Source organism: Biomphalaria glabrata, chromosome 7 (assembly GCF_947242115.1).
Source record: "Biomphalaria glabrata chromosome 7, xgBioGlab47.1, whole genome shotgun sequence".
NCBI classification, from domain to species: domain Eukaryota; kingdom Metazoa; phylum Mollusca; class Gastropoda; family Planorbidae; genus Biomphalaria; species Biomphalaria glabrata.
This window is the reverse complement of record NC_074717.1, coordinates 9209967-9228034: the sequence shown is the minus strand read 5'-3', so window position 1 is coordinate 9228034 and position 18068 is coordinate 9209967. Positions and strand designations below refer to the sequence as shown.

At 38.8% G+C, this 18068-nt stretch overlaps 1 protein-coding gene across 2 annotated transcripts; it reads left to right on the top strand.

Annotated features, from left to right (window-relative positions):
* Positions 1-285: 285 nt before the first annotated feature.
* LOC106060490 (uncharacterized) lies at positions 286-5539 on the top strand. 2 transcript variants are annotated; one of them, XM_013218393.2, is made up of 2 exons: positions 286-397; positions 2940-5539. In XM_013218393.2, the coding sequence occupies exon 2, from the start codon at positions 2964-2966 to the stop codon at positions 5427-5429; it is 2466 nt and encodes an 821-aa protein (XP_013073847.2). In that variant the 5' UTR covers positions 286-397; positions 2940-2963; the 3' UTR covers positions 5430-5539. The 2 variants fall into 2 exon arrangements, with proteins under 2 accessions (XP_013073847.2, XP_055892468.1); XM_056036493.1 differs by having other exon boundaries at positions 325-382.
* The last annotated feature ends 12529 nt before the right edge of the window (positions 5540-18068 follow it).

Genomic DNA, 18068 nt, shown 5'->3' with positions numbered 1-18068 from the left:
ATCAAAATGCTTTTAACATCTCAAAGAAATGTTAAAAATAGAGTATTATCACATTTTTAGCAGAACAAAACAAAAGATTTATATTTTGTTTGGACAATAACATTAATAGAATCTATATTGATCTTTATTATATAATTCTGTTTTACATTTAGTTATATTATAATTAGATTTACGAATTTGCTAATTAATTATAATTTTCACAAAAAATAAATGAGTAACCTATCATAAGCAAACATCCTACAAAATCATTCAAACCAAACATCTCGTATTTTGTCTCAGCCCTTTTATTTCGTTGTTTTGAACGAAACCACTGCGCATGTCCAATTTGAGAAAGACTATGTTCCTGTTTTGTTTTCTCCGTGACCAAGACGAAACTTCACAGGTCGTAAAATAACAGGTGCAGGCTAATGACTATAGTATTACTTAGGCACACAAACATTAGATTCTGTTCAACTATATCTAAATTTACAATTACATGGCCTCCTGTCGCGAAACGACTATGGATCATCTCATAGAAATGAGATGAAAGCTATGGTCGGAACGATGTCGCCCACAAAGAGCCCCCCCCCTCCTTTTTATTTTTCTATCCAAATCCAAGTTCCAACACCCCAAAGTCCAAAGCAACGGCAAGTGCCGACACTGTTTATGAATAGATCTAGCAGGCTCTGCCATGTTGTAGCTGTGTGCTGCAATCTGCCTAAGGGTCCAAATTTTTCCCCAGGGAGGACTCTCAAAGCCATTTCATATTTGGTTATAGTTATAGACAATATACGTAATATAGATCTAGGCCTAGCTGCTGGGCAGCATATAATAAATAGGTCTAGATCTATATATCTAGATCTAGGTTTGAATTCAGAGTTTTAATTCTAGATGGGTAGCCAACCTTGGCTAACTGGCCCCTTAAATGTTTAGGCACCAGTTACTCGCCTTTGCCACTCCTCCTGTTCCTGATAACAGTTCCTCAGAGCCACAACCGTAGGCCAGGAAAGGGGCTGGTTGTCAGAGGCTATTTAAGTCGCATGCGATTCGAAGTATAGTATGGGTATTGGAGTGTTTATTTCAATTACCACTTCCAGCAATGACAACATTACGGAACGATGTAGAGCTATACTAATTTATATGGTATGCGCTTTAGACCGTAATCACGATGTTCGAACCCCTTCTGCTTCCATCTGGATCCGCCTCTTCCCATTTACGTCCTGCTGGAGGTTGGGCCGGATGTAATTTTCTTTCCTGTAAGTTGTGTAAAGAACTTACGAAACTTGTAACAATAACAGTTCTGGTTTACTGTTTCTAAAAAAAAAAAACTATGGGGTGTTTGGTGAAAAAATAAATATCTAGATTGTTAGACCCTCGACACATCTATAGATCTAGCTATCTAGTATGTAATAAAAATAATTCTAAATACCCTAATATAATATCTAGAAGCTAGAATCACGAATGTCCAAAATTCTTCCAATGTATATCCTTGAAATTGAAATATTGTTTATTTGTTTGTTGTGGTTTGTTTGTGATAGGCAAACTTTATCAGAGCGGGCCACAAAGTTTATATGGGCGAAAACAATTTTTTTTTAAAATAATATCGATGTAATATAGAAATAGGCCTAATGAACAGAGCTGGCAGTGTTTTGAAAATTGTTCATCATTTGGTTTAAATTAGGACGTAGTTATTCTTGAGGTGTTTATCCGTCAGTCTATTTCTCACAGGCTACAGCTTTTTCTTAGTCTCATAAATGGGCTGCCTGGTCGTGCGTTATGCGCGCTGGACTGTCGTTCGCACTTGTCGATGGTCCCGGGTTCATACCCTGCGCGCTGCCATCTCCCGTCGTCCTGCGAGGGGTTTCGACTGGAAACTAGATTAAATTCAACTCTGAAGGCACATCCGAAACATGTAAAACATTTGACAAATACAGCTGCTCACTATAAATGTGAATATGCAAAGATTGCAAACTTTCTATGAGTGGGATTAGATCATCGGCCTTTCTTTTCTCTCGTCATTAATTAGGAGTGTAGAAGGAGTGTATTCAGGTTTAGTAGTGAAATGTCTGGATACATTACTGACGTTTGAAACTTATAAACGATTTCATTGTTAATGAGACCTTTTTTTTTTATTAGAAAAAAAGTACTCCCACTACCACTCAACTTAAAAAAAACAACAACACAAGATTAATTACTTCTACGCGTTTTTCTATGCGACATTGTAGAGATAACACATGAAATAATGAGGGGGGGGAAATGCAAACTCGACAGTCACCGAAATTTTGTTGACTGTAATTTTGCGAAGTTGAACTCAGCAGATGCAACCAGAGGTGAACCGTTAAGATTAAAATTCGCAGTATTACTCCAATGTTTCAACTCGCGATTTGTACATTGTGAGTGAAATTCTTATTTCAAAACATGTGTCGGGCAGGATTTAACATTCCTAGGGTTAAAAGATACCAGACGTCCGCCTAAAAGAGGCCATGTCCTCCTTTTGGTGTTTGTTTTTTGTCCGTCTGGCAGACATTCCCCCAAAGTATGAAAATGTCCGGCTTTTATTCTGATGTTTACTTTCTCATCATGATCTGTCTTAGCTGTAGGGGTGCTGTTTGCATTTTTTTGTCTTCAAATACTGGTAGTGCTAATATGAATGTAGATGATCCAGTATTACTTTAAAATTCACATAGAAATGAATGAATGAATGAATATAAATAAATCTAGCTTTATCCACTCCTATCTCTTGCCCCCATCTTTTTTTTTTTTTTTTAATGAAAAGCTTTTATACTTTAGTTTTATTTGCATCTATTTTCTTTTTTTTTTTATTTATTGAGACTTGTAATCTAATTGTAGGTTATCCAATAGTTTCTTAAAATTTAGATAGAAATTGATGAAGTTAGCATATAACTAAAACTAATTTTCTCTCTCCCCCCCCCCTTTTTTTTTCCCCTTTTATTTTAAAGAGCGTTTATAATTCAGCCGAGAGAATGTCTACAGTTAAAAAGAACCCCGGCCACAGATGCCGTAAACGCAAAGTTCACGACCCCCAGCTTATAATAGATGCCATTCAGGAAGTAAAGTCAGGACGACTGTCTATCAGAAAAGCTGCCAAACAGTTTCAAATTCCAGCGTCAACGCTTTTTAACAAACTTACGTGTAAATCTTTGCCTGAAGCCTCGAAGATGCTTTTGACGATGAAAGAGGAAGCCCAGCTGGCGAAATGGCTTGTGGACTTGTCTCAACTCGGAGTTGTCAAGACCAGCGAAGAGGTTAGGCTAGCAGCCCGTGACATAATGGCTCAAAGAAATGCCTCATCGAAAAGCCGCAATCAGTTGCCCTCCTACACGTGGCTCGCCGGATTCTACGGCCGGCATCCGGAGCTGGCTCTTGGAATAGAAAGGGGGATGATCACGCCTCAAGAACTCAGTCAATGGTTCTCAGATTTTAAAGCAGCAGTCGATGGAAATGATGTTAGTATTTGGAACTGTCCTGAAAGAATTTTCGGTGCTAATGAGCTGGTATTTACATTTAATGCCAAAAACAGAACCATCGGTGCATGCAGAAGATCTAAGCACGTTTACAAGATGTCCTCGAAAAGCAAAGCTCGTGTGACGGTGCTGGCGTGTGCTAGTGCAGGGGGGCATTATATCCCACCCTTGTTAATTTACCCATATAAACGAATGCCTTCCAAGAATCGCTTAGAGCACTTTCCAGAAGCCTCTCTTCAAGTTTCTGAAAATGGGTGCATTAATGCTACAATATTTAACACATGGATCCACGATAGTTTCATACCTGCGACTCAAGATCTTCCCAAACCAGTCGTCCTCCTGGTGGACGGGCACACGAGCCGCACCTCCCTCATTGAAACATCGCAGCTGTGTGCTCGGAACCAAATCATTTTATATCGGCTCCTACCCCATGGGAGTCACCTTATTCAACCATTGGACCACGCCTTCTTTGGGGCCATAAAGCCAGCATGGTCCGAAGCCATGAGAACGCATAAATCATTGACTGGAGAAGACATGAAGTTGGAGTCCTTCGCACTTATTTTCAATCCAGTGTGGAAACTAGTAGCTAATCCTGACATAGCTGCAGAAAGCTTTTCAACTGTGGGAATATATCCCTTTAACCCAGAAAAAATAATTAAGTCAGGGAAAATTGACCCAAGCAGCGTATATCATGCCACTGATTCTGATAGCCCAGATCCCAAAGATGCCTCATCCTTGACCATATCACCCAAGGCACTCACATCACCAGCAGCCTTGCCATCAATCAATCCACTAGAAGGCCTTACATCTGTGATAACATCCACATCTCTCGATTCGAATGAAGCATCCTCACCCATCTCACTTCTCATAGAAGCCTCCTTGGTAAATGTTGCACCCAAGAGTCGTGCACTTCCAGAGACATCAGCAGGGAACATCACATCTGAGACCCCTGCCCTCCCTGAAGCATCTTCATTGAACACCCTATCTATGGGCCCTGGCACATCGTGGAGCATCCCAGCAGAGAGCACCAACCTACGCGAACCATCCTCTTCATTATCCTCACCATCTCAAGCTCACACTTCAAATAAAACATCTACCACTAGCATGCAATTTCAGACCCCAACAACATCGAATGCATCCACCCCGAAAGAAATGACGAGCCAGCGGTTGAAAGCCCTTAAAGATTTATGTTTCTTTGTAGCAGACGAAATTTCACGCCAACAACTTGTAAAGTTTTTAACCAAATTATCTGACTCTCAAGCTGAAGATTTTTCGTATCCAAAAGATGAAAGCCAGTTTCACAAATTTGAAGAATTATCTCATGCCCTCCTAGATCTTTGCCACCAAGACCCACCAACCAAAGCAAAAATTACTGAAGATGATATATTTAAAATAGGCCTTCCATCATTCAAGGTGAAAATAAATACTAGTTCCACGCCCACTTTACCGAGTCTAGTCAACGGCGAAGAATGTATAGAAGAATGTATAGAAGCACCTGTACTTAGGAGAACATTAAAAGACAAAGATGACATAGAAAAGGAAAAAATGTGCAAAAAACTGCAAAAGGAAGAGAAGAGAAAGAAAAAGGAAGAAGAAAAGGAACAGAAAAGGTTGCTTCGGGAGACCAAAAAACTGGAGAGGCAAAAAAAGAAAGAGAAACAACCCAAGAAGAAGCTAAAGCTGAGGCCAGAGTCAGAAGACATTGACAGTGACGAGGACCCTGTCCTGGCTGTACGAATGGAAGCTGAAATGACTGCTTGCGATGACTATAGAACAGACTCTGAAGATGACCTGCCGAACGATCTCTGCAAAGGGTGTAACAAGAGGGACGGGACTCCTATGATCCAGTGTCAAATTTGTGATACCAGGTGGCACACGAGTTGCGCCAAAACTGTACGAGGGTTGAGCCCAGAGCAGCTGAAAGAGGTTTGTTACGTTTGCTTTAAGTGTTGCCCTCGCTCGTAAGTTCACTTTGAGTTGAGTGCTAAGACATTTCTCACTGTTGACTCACCTTGAATTGAGTTCTAAGACATTTCTCACTGTTGACTCACTTTGAAAAGACATTTCTTACAGCTGACTCACATAGAATTGAGTTCTAAGACATTTCTTACTGTTGACTCACCTTGAGTTGAGTTATAAGACACTTCTCACTGCTGACTCACTTTGAATTGAGTTCTAAGACATTTCTCACTGTTGACTCACCTTGAATTGAGTTATAAGACACTTCTCACTGCTGACTCACCTTGAGTTAAGCTCTAAAACATTTCTTACCGCTGACTCACTTTGAATTGAGTTCTAAGACATTTCTTACCGCTGACTCACTTTGAATTGAGTTATAAGACACTTCTTACAGCTGACTCACTTTGAATTGAGTTATAAGACACTTCTTACAGCTGACTCACTTTGAATTGAGTTATAAGACACTTCTTACAGCTGACTCACTTTGAATTGAGTTATAAGACACTTCTTACAGCTGACTCACTTTGAATTGAGTTATAAGACACTTCTCACTGCTGACTCACCTTGAATTGAGTTATAAGACACTTCTCACTGCTGACTCACCTTGAATTGAGTTATAAGACACTTCTCACTGTTGACTCACCTTGAATTGAGTTATAAGACACTTCTCACTGTTGACTCACCTTGAATTGAGTTATAAGACACTTCTCACTGTTGACTCACCTTGAATTGAGTTCTAAGACATTTCTCACTGTTGACTCACCTTGAATTGAGTTATAAGACACTTCTCACTGCTGACTCACCTTGAGTTGAGTTATAAGACATTTCTCACTGCTGACTCACTTTGAGTTAAGCTCTAAGACATTTCTTACCGCTGACTCACTTTGAATTGAGTTCTAAGACATTTCTCACTGCTGACTCACTTTGAGTTAAGCTCTAAGACATTTCTTACCGCTGACTCACTTTGAATTGAGTTCTAAGACATTTCTTACCGTATAACCACATAGACTGTTTATAAACTTGTTTGTGTATAACCACATAGACTGTTTATAAACTTGTTTGTGTATAACCACATAGACTGTTTATAAACTTGTTTGTGTATAACCACATAGACTGTTTATAAACTTGTTTGTGTATAACCAAACATTATGTTTAAACATAAGGGTACATTGTATTGTGAATTGAAGTTGTATCTTGTTTAGAGCTTCTATCTCAGGTATATGGAATTTGACATTCATACACTAGTCTGTAGGCTATATGTGTATAATAGGACATTTTCATTTCGAACGGATAACTAGAAAGTTATGATCAATTGAAAATGTATGTTGTATTTTGTATAAAAATATGTTCTACAGGTTCTGTAAAGTCCTGATTATTATTGTTCTAAAAAATGTGTTAAATTAAAGTTCATATGCGAATGTAAATAAAAGTTTAGATCTAGCTTGTATCTATGAATTCAACTTGTTTATAATTAAATGTTGTTGTCGGTGGCGTAGCGCTAAGGAAGTACACTGCGCCCGCACCCATGACCAATTCAGGGTCCACAATTTTAGTAATTTATATACTTTACAAAAAAAAAAAAACGAATATAATATTCACTGATTGATGGGAATAGAGTTATATTTTGTCATTGTGTAAACATTCTCATTTCAAACTTGTTTTCGAAATATAAATGAGTGTTATGGCCAAATCATGTATTTGTTAATTTGAGAGACAACCGATGGTCGATTATTACGAGATCAGGGCTGGAAATAGACGTAATATGACCATAAGCTATTTGAACTATGGCGCCCCTTGTAATCAACATAAGTCAATTTTTCCTTTGTTGTGTCTACAAATTGATTGAATGAAAATATCCCTGAGACAGATTTTTTGGAGGCCTAAACCTAAGCCCTGTTGACTTTAGGTAAATCCAGCGCTATACAGAATATTATGCAGCTTGTTACTTGTAATTAAGGCTAAACAGGGTCTACATGTTAGAATTAGGAACTGACGAAGAAGGACGTTTTGGCGACGCCATATATATATATATATATATATATATATATATACTTCTATAGTCAGGACATGGAGATTTTTTAACACTACAAAAAAAGTCGTGAAAATGTTTTAGAAAGTTGGATCAAGGCGTTGTTTTGTAAAGTAGTTTAAAGAAGTAAAGTTGTTGTTTTTTTCAACCCTAACCTATGTAACATATAAATTAGTCTTTAGATCTAGAATTCTAGATCATAGACTTATGTATAATATATAAGCCTATGGTGTAAACTTTTTGTTGTCGTAAGATTTTGAATTATAATTTGTAATACAATTATATTGTCACTTCTTGACAAAGTTATCTCCACTTCTAACCTGTTCATATAAAGCAGTGATGCCCAAATTACGGCCCGCGGGCCAGAACCGGCCCGCGATGTGGTTCCAGCCGGCCCACCGAAACGTCGGCACAAATTGTAGAAAATACTCCCCCTCCCCTCCACCAAATCACTTTTTCTCTGATGGATTAGTACAATGACCTTTAACAATTGTGCGTGGATGAGTTAATGAAATGGGATTCAGAATGTAGAGTCTACCAGGAAAAGTGAACAGATCTTTTTTGAGGAACATGATAATAAGCTAATATATTTGTTTTATTAAGAAAGTATGGCTGTTTAAAAAAACAATTTATAAACGGCATTCTAAAAAAATATGACGCATTTATGGTTTGAGACGCAAATAAAAGATTGTTAAACTTTGCCTAGAGATTAGAGGATCGATGGGAATATTAACCCAAAAGAGACAAGAAAATAAGTTGGGGGTAAAGCTTGTTACAATGTTGCATACGTTTTAAGTAGAGAAATGAAGCCATTTTCTGACGCCTAAAAAAACAACAAATTTTAAATATCTCATTAATTAATGTAAGTACTAGTCCCACCGGTTGCTAATCAAATTCTTTCAGATTTATTTCATTTAATTTTTCGTACCTTTTGTTTATGTGGCCCGCGACACGAGTGTCGGAAAATAAAAAGGCCCGCAGGTCCAGTTAGGTTGAGCATCACTGATATAAAGGATGAGGATGGGGTATATATATATACTAGCTGATACCCATGCTACGCTAGGGTTAAAATAGTTGGTATATATTTTATAAATAAAGTTGGAATAAATGTTAATTTTGCTCGGAACACTATGTTTACTATATCTATCGATATATCGGTACTAATAAGGCTTGTCTTCGAGTCCGAAGATAATGAGGAGTGCAGTATTTCCCGTGGCTACGCTATAGAGCCATCTATTCCTTTTACTTTTTTTAAAAACATATCACGTGATCTTGGTTTTGTCTGATTCACGCCAATGAACGTGTATGAGTATATGTATAATTTTCGTCAGGATTTCTACTAGAATCTAGATATAACACTACAAAGTGATGTTAGGATGTCAGCCATACGTAAGATAAGTAAGACTAGAATGACTACGAAGAAATTGAAACTGTAATAATAAATGGCTCTAAATCAACACCAATAACAGTAAACTCAGGTGTACGGTACCTCAATGAACAGTCTTAGGTCCACTACTATTTTTAATTTACATAAATGATTTACCAAATTGTATTAGTTCAGGAACAAAAGTCAGATTATTTGCAGACCATGGCATAATATATAGAACAATAAAAACAACACAAGATACAGAAATTTTACAAAGAGAATTAGATGAATTACAGAAATGGAAATCAAATTGGAGCATGTCTTTCCGTCCAGAAAAATGTCAGTTATTAAGAGTAACAAATAAAAACAAACTAAAACAAATTAATTCCACTTATCTTATTCATGGTAAACCAGTAACACAGACTAAAAACGCAAAATACCTAGGTGTTATAATAAATGAAAAACTGTCATGGAATCCCCATATTAATGAAACTATTTAAAAAATCAAACAAAGCATTTGGGTTTATTAAAAGAAATTTATATAAATCAAATAAGAACATATATCTAAAATTTTATTTAACCTTGGTTATGCCAATAATAGAATATGCATCCTCTGTTTGGGACCCCTCAACTGAAGAAAACATTAAGAAACTGGAACAGACACAAAATAGAGCAGTGAGATTCAAACAAACGAATATTCACATTTGACTAGAGTAACACCTTTAGTAAAATCACTAAATTTAGAAAGCCTTCAGTAGAGAAGACTCAAAAGTAAAGTAGCAATTATACATAAAACACTGAACCATAATCTTCAAATACAAAAACAAAATTTAATAAAATACTAAGAAAAACACAAAGATAGAGGTACACTCTTTGTTCCATATGCTAGGACAAATTTGAACAAATGCTCTTTCTTCCCTAGTGCTATTAGAGCATGGAATTGGTTGCCTGAGCCAGCAGAGAAAACCAGTGACTGGGCTGAATTTAGGTCATTGGTTAATATGCATGACTAGATGCATGACGTGTAGGACGTAATCATCTTCTTTTTCGAAGTAACGTCTGTATCATACAAGAAAAGAGTATAAATAATTAAATACCATAATAAAATGGACTAATACAAATTGTATCGTTGTACATACAGTTTGCATAATTATTTTATAATCTCTCAAAATCTTTTTTTTTAATTATGATTGATTGACCTAAGATCTACTGTTTCATCTTTGGTATTGTAGACCTGATCTTAATAGTCAGAAATGCAGGGAATAAAGGGAGGTAATGCTGAGCAGGTAACATTTTACTACAATTGTATGGGTTGTGTCCCTTGCACCATCTCACCGCTGCGCAAGAAACTTGTCTACCAAGCTAGAATCAAAAGCAATGTTAAGTCAAGAAGTGCTTAGTTTCCTGTTAGCATTCTAGTGATAAATATTGTGCACATAATTATTCCTTAGGTGGAAGAGAAGGTTGTTTGTATATATATATCGTTTATAGGACCTTTACTACGTGTGAATGGGACTGTTTATATGAAGGGAATTGATCTGATAGTGTGAAGGAAATTGAACTGTTAGTGTGAAGGGAACTGAACTGTTAGTGTGAAGGGAACTGAACTGTTAGTGTGAAGGGAACTGAACTGTTAGTGTGAAGGGAATTGAACTGTTAGTGTGAATGGAATTGAACTGATAGTGTGAAGAAGATGGGTCTGATAGGGTGAAGTGTGTCTTCGGGTAATAATTATTGCTCATCCTCTCTCTCTCTTTGTCTCTCTTTTTTTGTCTCTCTTGCTTTCTCTCTCTTTATCTCTCTTACGGTACTCTCTTTCTTTTGCTCTCTCTCTCTTTCGTTCTCTCTTTCTCTTTATTTCTCTCTTCTTTCTTCTTCTTCGTTCTTCTGGGCTCCAACATAGATGAGGTTTCGAGTCAATGTGTTATGCGCCAGGAGGCCCATTGACTCCGACTTCAGCCTGCTTTTCTTTCTGGGTGTGCTCCCATAGCCTTTGATCATCCAAGATCATCTGCAAGGCAGCAGGTGTTTGATTTCGGAGTTTTCTCTCCTAGATGAACTGCTATCCCTAGCTAACGAGTTTCATCTACCCGGGTTTAGAGTTAGAGCGCCCTATATGCCTACTCGCTTTTTGCAATCATTTCCCTGGATTTCTGAGATGTTTTTAGTAAATATTCCAACCACTGGAATACTTCACTTCATCCTCCATGACTGCAAACCATATGATCCGTGGCTGTTTATTTGGTATTCATAGCCAACGCTTATATCTAAGGGTTTTTCCCCTATCGGCCACCTAGGAAGTGCTTGGTAGAATATGGTAGTTCCCACAAGTCTCTCTCTTTCTCTCTCTCTCTGAAGATGGTGGCTCACCCAAGTCTCTCTCTCTCTCTCTCTCTGAAGATGGTAGCTCACCAAAGTCTCTCTCTCTCTCTCTCTCTCTCTCTCTCTGAAGATGGTAGCTCGTCTAAGTCTCACTCTCTCTCTCTCTCTGAAGATGGTAGCTTACCCAAGTCTCTCTCTCTGAAGATGGTAGCTCCCCCAAGTCTCTCTCTCTGAAGATGGTAGCTCCCCCAAGTCTCTCTCTGAAGATGGTAACTACTCCAAGTCTTTCTCTGAAGATGAAACTCCCCCAAGTCTCTCTGATCATGGTAGCTCAGACAAGTCTCTCTCTCTGAAGATGGTAGCTCACCCAAGTCTCTCTCTTTCTGAAGATGGTAGCTCCCCCAAGTCTCTCTCTCTGAAGATGGTAGCTCAACCAAGTCTCTCTCTCTCTCTCTGAAGATGGTAGCTCACCCAAGTCTCTCTCTCTGAAGATGGTAGCTCCCCCAAGTCTCTCTCTGAAGATGGTAGCTCCCCCAAGTCTCTCTCTGAAGATGGTAGCTTCCCCAAGTCTCTCTAATGGTGGTAGCTCAGCCAAGTCTCTCTCTCTCTCTCTCTCTCTCTGAAGAGTGTAGCTCCCCCAAGTCTCTCTCTCTGAAGATGGTAGCTCCCCCAAGTCTCTCTCTCTCTCTGAAGATGGTAGCTCCCCCAAGTCTCTCTCTCTCTCTGAAGATGGTAGCTCACCCAAGTCTCTCTCACTCTCTCTGAAGATGGTAGCTCCCCCAAGTCTCTCTCTGAAGATGGTAGCTTCCCCAAGTCTCTCTAATGGTGGTAGCTCAGCCAAGTCTCTCTCTCTCTCTCTCTCTGAAGATTGTAGCTCCCCCAAGTCTCTCTCTCTGAAGATGGTAGCTCCCCCAAGTCTCTCTCTCTCTCTCTGAAGATGGTAGCTCCCCCAAGTCTCTCTCTCTCTCTGAAGATGGTAGCTCACCCAAGTCTCTCTCACTCTCTCTGAAGATGGTAGCTCCCCCAAGTCTCTCTCTGAAGATGGTAGCTCCCCCCAAGTCTCTCTCTCTGAAGATGGTAGCTCCCCCAAGTCTCTCTTTAAAGATGGTAGCTCCCCCAAATCTCTCCCCCAAGTCTCTCTCTGAAGATGGTAGCTCACCCAAGTCTCTCTCTCTCTCTCTCTGAAGATGGAAGCTCCCCCAAGTCTCTCTGATCATGGTAGCTCCCCCAAGTCTCTCTCTGAAGATGGTAGTTCTCCCAAGTCTCTCTCTCTCTGAAGATGGTAGCTCACCCAAGAATGATGGTGATTTCTGAAGAAAGTTGATGGTAAATAAAGAGTAGAAGAAACTGCGAACTGAAAGAGAGATATATAGATAGACTGAAAGAGAGATATAAAGATAGACTGAAAGAGAAAGGCAGAGACAGGAAGGATGAAGAAAGAAAGAAAGAGAGAAACGGAGATTTGATGAAAGTAAACTCAGAGGAAAGAAGAGTAAATGAAAGAGAATACTGTGTGGCATCGAGTGTTGATCCAATAACAAATATTCTATTGATCACACAGATCGATATTCTAGCCCCAAGCCCATTCCTTCACCTGTGCACCTCTGGTCGACCTGGAAGAAGTAACCTAGTGAGAAGGGGAGGGGTGATACGATGTCAGAAGTCGCTATGATCACGTGTCATGTGTGGCAGGGGGAAAAAAGAACGATGCAGGCATCAACAGGTTCTAGGTCTCTTCACCTTCACGTCTGCTATCAATACGCTTTACCAATGTCACACAAAAGAATATATTTAGATTCCTATATTCTAGATCTATCACCCACAGAGTAGATAGAGTCAAGATGGTAGTTTTGAGTGTTACCTGTTTGTAGATGTCTTAAACAAGGAAAGAGTACATTGTTTGTATATTAGTTTCAGTTGACCTCACCTTAACCTATCCCTTAGTCTTTTGGACCGTTGGGCCACCACACAAGATCTGTTGACCGTCTTCTCCATTCCTCACTATCTTTTGCATTTGATGGAATCTCTTTCATTGACAGGCCCGTCCATTCTTTTATGTTGTCTTCCCATCGCTTCTCATTCTGCCTCTTCTTCTTTTTTTCCTGGTACTGTTCCATGAAGGATGGTCTTTGCGAGCTCTTAGAACCTTGTGATATGACCATAGAGTTTTAGTTTGCGTTTTTCTACAGTAGCTAGCAGGTCATCGTCAGGTCCAATCGCTGTATTCATCGTGTTTCTAATCTCTTCGTTTGTGATGCAGTATTTGAATGTGATACCTAGGATCCTTTTGTAGCATCTCAACTCCATGCTAGGACTCTCCTCTCTAGTTTTGCAGTCAGCGTCCAAGGTTCGCAAGCATAAATACAATGTGGCCCTGGACAAATGCCCATCAGTCTGATTTTAGTGTCGGATGCCTTTGTCTTTCCAGTTTGTTTTGAGTTCCTTCTCTTAAATTCTCTCTCTCCGAGCCTCATTTATAACGCTACATTGCCACGTCTAGTCACTCCAAACAAATACCATCATCATCATCTTTCCTTTACGTTCCTCATGGAACATAGAGCCTACTGAATGGGGAAAAAAAATCTAATCCTAATCTATTGAAAGGAAACTTTGTCTCCTGTGAAGTTGACCTTGTAACAAGTTGAATTTTGGAGCTTTGTCCTTTCCATTCGCGACATCATCAGTTCAAATTTTCTACACCTTCTCTATCAGATACTATCCTTGTTCTCAAAACAGTTTCCCTTCTCTCTTCCAGCTAATTTGGCCTGAATCTTACGGAGACTGTGGCTGGGGGAATAATGGACGATGGATAAAAAGGTAAATGTGGCTGTCCATTTAAAACAATAATAATTTAATTTTAGAGCGCTGATTAAACATAATGTGGGTTCAAGGCGCTGTGATAACATTACAAACATAAACACGAGAGTTAAAATGACAAACTAATCTAAAATTGAACAGATAGATCTTAATGTTCTTCTTGAATGTATTGAAGCATGTTGTCTGTCTGAAATGAATGAGGAGTGAGTTCCGAACCTTTGGTCCTTGCATTTAAAAAGCCTGCAAACCGTTCCTGTCTAGGGAGAAACGTGGCATCACTAGAAGCGTTGAGTCATGGAGCGAAGTGTTCTCTGAGGGACATATGGAGTCAGGGCCGGTCTTAGGCCACTGCAGCCCGCACTTTCATAGGCCCCGCGCGATGCGAATTCTAAGTGTAAATTATTTAATTAAACCATTTTAATTTATAATTAAAGGGTTCCTGGAATTTTCCTGAAATTATAAAATATAAGAAAAAGTCATGAAAATCTCCTGAAATTATCAAAATCCTCTGAAAACTGATGCAAATTTCAATAAAACAGACAAATACAAAATTGTCATTTCGGGATGTCATTCAATATGGAAAACGCCAATCCTACTCGCAATTTAAAAAAAAAAAACGAAACGGCTATGTCAGCTTTTATTTAATAAAAATATAAAAATAAGGCGAATTTAAACCAAAACAAAAAGTTCAAATACTAAATTTACTTGAATAGTCACTGGCATACAAATAGAAATCTAAATCTATCTCGATCTCTTCAAAAAAAAAAAAAAAAAGCGATATTTTGCTAGTCGATAGTAAATCTAAAAGGCAGATCTGAATGTTTATCGACTTTTTGTTGGGAAACTACTATCTTCTGTAGATGGCTCGTAAAGTTAATTTGACAGCGATTTTGTACTTAGTAAACTATAAATAAAATGCAAAGACGAATTTATTTTCTAATACAAAATCTTAATTTTCACTTATTAACCTTATTAAACGCAAATTAGGCCCCGCGAAATCCGTTTCGCATAGGGCCCCGCAACCTGTAGGACCGGCCCTGTATGGAGTGATCAGTTCACTAAGCTACAAGGGCATTTCTTTATTATAGATGCACTGATGACAAAGTGTGGCCACCTTGTAGTTGATTCTCGCATTCACATGAAGCCGATGGATTGTGTGCAACAGAGTAATTGCAGATTCTCGTCTTGTTTTTCCTCGTATGCAGCAACCTCAAGACATATGAATGTTGGTGAACTAGAATTACTAGATACATATAGTCCAGTGGCGTAGCTAGTGTGGGGGGAGGAGGGGGGAATTGAAAATCCCCCCCCCCGGGCCCCCATTTGAGGGGGGCCACAAATGAGTGTTTTTTACATTAAAAAATTAATATTATGCAAAATGCAAGGCCCCCCCCCCGTGCCCCCGAACGATGGAAAATTCCTAGCTACACCCCTGATATAGTCCAACTGCAGTTGCTATCACCAAGTAGTTTTGTACCAGCTAGTCCATATCCCTTATTACATTATTTTTTTAAATTTATTTTTGTCTTTAATTTTCGATAATTTCTTCCCGTATGTTGAGATTTTATGACCAGCTGTCTCTCGCTACAATCAAGTCACATGCACCGCTACAGAAACTGTAGATTTGATCTACATTAATTAATGCAGACAATGCGCCGTTGTCGTACAGAGATCGATCTCTTTTTCTTTTGTCATCGGTGGATTTTCTTTCATTTTTGCAAAACTCTGTCTGTCTGTCTGTCTGTCTATCGGGTACAAATTATTGTTCCCACTTCTCATTCTCGGATCAACTTAGGACTTTGCACAATTATTCATTGTACCTCACAAGACGTGAAACAATAAAAAAAAACAAAAAACAGTTAGTTAATAAATTATTGGTGATTAATTATTTTGTTTGCTATTGAAAGAAGGGGAATAACTGCTACTTAATGAGAGATGTGGATGTATATATGTATTTAATCCCCTCATTACGTTTTGACCCCATTTTTCTTCTCGCTTCCCATGCTTGGAGAAAGTTGAAATTTTGCATAATTATTCATAGTCGATAACAATTTACGAATCAATCCAAAAAAATAACCAGTTAGTTAATCAGTTAGTACTAATTAATTAATTTTATTTAATATGGCAGAAAGGGATCTAAACCCTACCATTTTCAGATGTATGGCAGTAATTAGCGGTTCTTTCCCTTATATAAGGTTTATTTTTTTTTTAAGTAATTTTTTTGGCTTGTTTCAATACACGTAGGAGTCTGTACAGTGAAATGATCGGGTCTTCAGTTTCACACACATAGGGGCATCAATACATCGTTACATTCATATGAAAATCTGCATTGATCTTATGTACGATTTTAAATTTCCGATAATCAATCAATACTTCCCTGTAGTGGGAGATTTCTTTTGATAGAATCATTTGTCGAAATATGAATATAATTAAAGACACTTTTTTTTTAAAGATCTACAACGAAGGGGGGTTGAAGGGGGTTGATGACGTCAGAGCATACAGATGTCGGCGTTATGAGCTTGAACCACACACACACCCTTGCCCCAAAAGTTATCTTCAAGGAAGTCGTCTATGAAAGAGGGTGTTGATAACACGTCATTGCTCCGAGTATCGATCTGGGGAATTGATTTACTGATGGGCCCGATAGCTGTGTAGCTGTGAAGGAAACAAGTGTATGTGTGTGTGTGTGGAGGGGGGCCGGGTTACAGGAGAGAAAGATATTAAGGATACGTTTTTATAAAAAAAAATAATAACCTTGTGACTTTGGGGAGGCAAGAGCAATAACCCAACTCTGAGAAGTGGCATTTTAAAAACCAGAATGACAACAAAAAAACTTAAAATTAAAACAAATCTAACTTGTTCTAATATACACTGCAATAAGCAATGAAAACACGGGGGGGGGGGCGAGGAGAGTTTGATAATATGAACGGACAACAGATGTATATGACAATGAACAGTGAAAACACGAAGGCGAGATCGCGCAATCTGGACACCATATACCGTATGTTGACCTTCCCTTGTTGGACACAGAACGAGCTGTTTATACATTGTGAGTCATTTTTTCTAGAAACATGGCCTAACCACGGCAAGTGTTGACTACAGCTAGATCAATGTTGTTGCTACATGGCCTAACCACGGCAAGTGTCGACTACAGCTACATCAATGTTGTTGTTACATGGCCTAACCACGACAAGTGTCGACTACAGCTAGATTAATGTTGTTGTTACATGGCCTAACCACGACAAGTGTTGACTACAGCTAGATCAATGTTGTTGCTACATGGCCTAACCACGGCAAGTGTCGACTACAGCTAGATCAATGTTGTTGTTACATGGCCTAACCACGGCAAGTGTCGACTACAGCTAGATCAATGTTGTTGCTACATGGCCTAACCACGACAAGTGTTGACTACAGCTACATAACTTAATCTCGGAATTAGTTCATTGATTTTCCAGGCTGATTCAGGCAACCCTTTCCGTGCTCTAATGGCACTAGGGAAGAACGATTTGTCAGTTCTGTATACTTCTTAAATTACAGTGTTGAAAGGCAAACCTATCATCATTTATCATTATTTATAAGTGAGATGGTGTAAGCATAAATTCTTTGAAATGTTGGATTGGATGAAATAGTGACCAAACGGATGGCTTCCTGTCATGTGGCATACTCTTTGAACTGTCGTTTTTAGTTAGGACCCAGCTCACTGTCATCCCTGCCCATGTGGGCTTAGATATAATAATCCTCATTTATGAATTTCCTAAACTTACTGGGGTCCTGGGTTCGAATCTCGGTGAAGACTGGGACTTTGAATTTCGGAATTTTTAAGGGATTAACTGAGTCCACGCAACTAATGGGTACCTGACAATAGTTGGGGAAAAGTAAAGGCGGTTGGTCGTTGTGCTGGCCACATGACGCCTTGCTCGTTAACCGTTGACCAAAGAAACAGATGGCCTTAACATCATCTGCCCCATAGATCGCAAGGTATGAAAGAGGATTTTAATATTTAACAAATCGATACAGGGTATGTTTTATATTAACTTTTGTCTTTCCATTCGGCGGTACACATTAGTTAGTGATGAGAAAAAAAGTATATTATTGAACTAGAGAGGGGCTC

Excerpts from the sequence above, each read along its gene's own strand:
- LOC106060490 (XM_056036493.1), top strand. The coding sequence starts at position 338 with ATGTTCCTGTTTTGTTTTCTCCGTGACCAAGACGAAACTTCACAG. Across the intron at positions 383-2,939 it reads ACCAAGACGAAACTTCACAG|AGCGTTTATAATTCAGCCGA; the intron begins GTCGTAAAATAA and ends TTTATTTTAAAG.